The sequence below is a fragment of the Plasmodium gaboni genome, chromosome 4, assembly GCF_001602025.1.
Source record: "Plasmodium gaboni strain SY75 chromosome 4, whole genome shotgun sequence".
In the NCBI taxonomy this organism is placed as follows: Eukaryota; Apicomplexa; class Aconoidasida; order Haemosporida; family Plasmodiidae; genus Plasmodium; species Plasmodium gaboni.
The window spans coordinates 28772-33771 of NC_031484.1; the positions used below are offsets into that span (position 1 = coordinate 28772).

At 15.9% G+C, this 5000-nt stretch overlaps 1 protein-coding gene and 1 non-coding gene across 2 annotated transcripts; one reads left to right on the forward strand and one right to left on the reverse strand.

Annotated features, from left to right (window-relative positions):
• The first annotated feature begins 2055 nt into the window (after positions 1–2055).
• PGSY75_0403000 lies at positions 2056–2129 on the forward strand. The gene has a single exon. It is a non-coding gene; the product is annotated as a tRNA-Asn (tRNA).
• Positions 2130–2506: 377 nt separating this feature from the next.
• Positions 2507–4396, reverse strand: PGSY75_0403100 (putative regulator of chromosome condensation; the record flags this gene model as incomplete). Its single annotated transcript, XM_018784096.1, has 1 exon — positions 2507–4396. One exon carries the CDS (start codon positions 4394–4396, stop codon positions 2507–2509), a length of 1890 nt encoding a protein of 629 aa, XP_018643258.1.
• Positions 4397–5000: the final 604 nt, after the last annotated feature.

The following is a 5000-nucleotide window of genomic DNA, read 5'->3' on the forward strand; positions in this document are numbered from 1 at the left end:
TAAAGTGAAAAATTTTTTTTTTTTTTTTTTTTTTTTTTTTTTCTTTTTTTTTTGCAATCTATAAAAAAAAATTTAATTTTTTTTTTTTTTACAGTTGTTAAACAAAAATTTTTTCTTCAAGGTTTTTTCTCCCTTTTATTTTAATGATGTTGGAAAATAAAAAAATTACAAAAAAAAAAAATAGGATTTTCATATTTCAAAAAAAAAAAAAAAAAAAAAAAAAAAAAGAAGAAGCAAAAATAAAATTATTAATGTAATAACAACATTATTATAAATATATATATACATATATATTATATTTCATACATTATTTATAAATGCACATATTTTATTTCTGCTCATAAAAATGTTAATGTTTATTTCACATATCTTCTACTAAATTATTTTAAATACAATATATAAACATAATAATATATATATCATTAATATATAACATAGTCTTATGCTCTTTTTTAAAAGAAAAATTGTTCAGTTCGACAACTGTATAAAATAAAAATATGTAATTGGTTCTATATGGTTGCAACAAAAAAGGAGTAACAAAAAAATATAAAAAATAAAAAAATTTCTCCTCTTAAAATAAGATTATTTCATGTATTTATAGATTTTTTATTTTTTTATTATTTTGACATGATAAATATATTAATTCTATAATAAAATATAGGTATATATGTTTTTTGTTTTTTCTAATATATCTATATATAGAATAATATAATAATTTATATATATATATATATATATATTTTTTTTTTTATATATACAAAAAATTTTTAAGAACTATATTTTATTTAAAGGGCATGCAACAAAAAGAACAAGATAAATAAAACTTATATAACCATATTATTTTATATACCCAATTGTAATATTATATATAGATATATAATTATTTAAAGAATAATTTTTATTTTTTTATTAAGGCATAAAAAAATATATTTTTTTTGTACAATATATAAGAACTTTAATATATATTTATATATATAATATTTTTTCATTGTTTTTAAAATAATAATATTATTTTATTTATATTTAATTATATATATTGAGATTACTTAATTTTAATATGTTATATACTTTAAAAATTAATGAAATAATATATTTTTAATTTTTTATGTTTTATATTATATTTATATACATTAAACAAAATTTTTATATAAAAACTTTTTATTTGTTTTGCAACCCTTTCAAATTTTTTATGTTGTTATTTTATATATATATAATAATATAATATATATATAATTATAATTTATATAAATTATACTATCTAAAAAGCTGTACAAAATTATATAATAATTTAATTTTATACTATTTATATATTTTATTAGTATTTTTTTCTTTTTTTTTTGGTTTTCTTCTTTTATTGGTATGATTAAAAATATATCTTTTTCAAATTTTTTATAGTTTAATATTATATTTCCCTTTAAAAATAATAATATAATATAATATCATATATATGTTGTATTTAATATATATAGTGATTAAAATATTAACATAATAATATATAAAATACCTCACAAAACACATATAAATAAAAATTTAAAAATTTTGAATATTTCTTATTTTATATAAAAATTAGGTAAAAATATTATATTGTATTTTATCATTATATATAAAAAAATATATTTTTTAAAAAGGTGAAAAAATTATATATTGTTTTATTCATAATATATTTAATATATAATATTTTTCTTATAATACATAATTAAACATATTTATAATATCACATAATATATATATATTCAATTTGTATGAATATAAATTAAAATTTTATGTATGTAATTTTTTTATTATTATTAATTTAATACTAATATATATTTTTTATTATTTTTAAAAAGGCTTAAAAAAAAAATAATTTTTTTTTTTTTTTTTCAAGTACACTATGAAAGTATTATATATATATATATATATGTATTAATATTTTTATGTATATTATATTTTAAAGGAAAAATAATAATTATTATACTAAAATATATCTTATATATAATATATTTAATATATAATTTTTTTTTTTATCTTCAAAAAAATTAGAATATAAGCTTTTCTTACTTTCTTAATTCTTAAGGTTCCGTAGCTCAGTTGGTTAGAGCGTGCGGCTGTTAACCGCAAGGTCGTTGGTTCGATCCCAGCCGGTACCGATCTTTTTTTTCTTACAAAATTTTTTTTTTTATACCACAAAAAAAAAAATAAAAAAATACAAATATATATATAATATATATAATAAATATATATTTTTTTTTTTTTAAATAAAAAATGTCAATTTTTATAAATAATTTAAAATTGTAGTCATTTTAAAGTTTTATAATAAAATAAAATAAAATAATATTAATATATTCATTGATATTATGTAATATAAAAAATATATATATATATATTTATTTTTTTGTTTATACTTAAATAGTATCATCAACATTATTATCATTTAAATTTATTATATTATTTTATTTTATTTTATTTTTTTTATGTGTGTATAGTGAAAAAAAATTTTTTTTAAATTAAATATTTTATTGCCTGTTCATGCATATGAAATTATAATTACCGAATTGTTATATTTAGCATTAATATATTTTATATCAAAATGATTTTTTTTTTTTTTTAAGTCAGCCAAAATATTGACTGGTATATTTATGATTCCTTTATTTTTATATGGAGAAATTTGATTATTATCATTATATCCCCATCCATATACTTGATTATTTAAATTTAATAAACAGTGTGTATCACCACATGTAAAATCATTTATTTTATTATTTGGTAATTTAACAGTTGATAATGTTTGTTGATGTTTTCCTAAATGTCTACCACATTGGAAATATATATTATCACCAAAACAAAATAATTGTTTTCCAAATTTATCATTTGAAAAGATCATAGAGAAATTTGAACCAGCATTAATTTTATATATATCATTTATTATTTCGTTATCATTAATTTTCTTCATAATTTTTTGTGGACTACTTTGTATATGTCTATCATAAAAAGAATAATTTGTTGCATTTTTTGTTGCAGATGTATATCCAAGTTTTATTTGATCTTTCCATTTTGTTCCAGCTAACGAATTTTTATTTGTTCGACTTTCTCCTAACCCTAATTGGATCTTACTATCATCTCCAAAACTATATACATTATTTTTATCATCTAAACATAAGGTGTGATTTAAACCACAAGATATATCAATAATTCGTGTTTTCTCCTTAAATTCTACTTTGTTCATATCAACATGGTTGTTTATAATATCATCGGGTGAATAAACAAAATGATCATAGGAATCTAAAGAATTATTTAAATAATTTATATTTACTTTATTTTGTGTGGGTGGGTCTGTGTCTGTGTCTGTGTGTACCTTTCCATTTTTCTTAACATCCATATTAATATTATCATTATCAGAAGAAATCTCATCAAAAGTATTATCTATATCTTCATCATTATTATTTAATAATATATTATTTTTTATTCTTTTCACCTTTTCATTTTTATTAATTCCATATACACTTATGGAATATTCATTTTTGTTTTCTTCTTTTTCATTTTCTATCAATTTATTAAATTCATAATCTCTTATCATTGGTAAATAATCAGGAGAATAATAATCCCCATCATGTATATAACCTTTATCTTGATTATTTACTGAATTAAATGTACCATAGGTGTTTATATTATTTGCGAATTCAAAATTATAATTTAAATTTAAATTATTTTTTAAAGAAGGTTCTTTTCCACATTGACCATAAAAATTATTACCTGAACAATAGACATTTCCTTTATTTGTAATAAATGCTAAATGATATTTATTTACACTCATTTTTATTATCTTTTCATTTTTAAAAAAGAAAAAGTTATATGTACCTTTATAAAAATTTTCAATTATAAATTCTTTATCTTTTAAACATTTCTTATAATTTCTTATAATTTTTAATTCTCCTTTTTTAGTCATAAGATATATATCCTTATTTGAAAATTGGATATCAATAATACATTCAGTGCTATTTAGTTTAAATGGATCAATATAAATTAATTCTTTATTTTCTTCATCTATTCCTTTTTCATACGAACCCCAAATATAAACTTCATCATTTTCTGTTATACAGCTAGCTATACAATTACCAAAAGATATTTTTTTTACTTTAATTTTATTTCTTTCAAAAAAAGGGCATTCTCCATCTTCATTTGTCTCTTTGATTAAACAACGCTTATCACCAAACAAGTATACTTTTTCATTTTTATTTTCACAAAAATGTATATTATTAAAATAATTCAAATAATATATTTTTTTACTAGTACTAAAATCATTCTTTTTTTTTTTAATACTCTTCTTATTGTTATTATTCTTAATAAAATAATAGCTTCCTAAAACTCCTAAAAAAATCTTGGACACATTGGAATATCTTATTTTGTTGTACATCATATTGTTATATGATTTGTATTTTGGGGCACTTTAAATTTTTACATAAAAATATTTACAAAATATTAATGTATATAAAATATATATATATATATATAATTAAAAAATTATAAAAATAAAAAAAAATATATATATATATCAATTTGTATATATATATATATATATGTTGAATATATTTTTTTTTTATATGTAGTATTATACCCATTATGTCAATACATATAAATATATACATATATAATATATATAATATTTTATAGTGTATATTTATTAATACCTTTATACTCATACATATGCCTACATATATATATACATTACATATATATATATTTTTATATATGTAAAATACCTCATTTATTTTATTATACTATATATAATAATATATTTATTATATTGTTGCTTTTCACGAGGGCTATAAATAATAATATTTTATTATTATTCTCTTATTATATATAATAAACAAAAAAAAAAAAAAAAAAATTATATTTTTCATAAATATATTCCCATTTTTTACTTATTGTGACAAATAATTTTTAAATGAATAAAAAAAAAAAAAAAATTATGAATAATTATAATAGTAAAGTCATATATTTTATAATCATATGTTTCA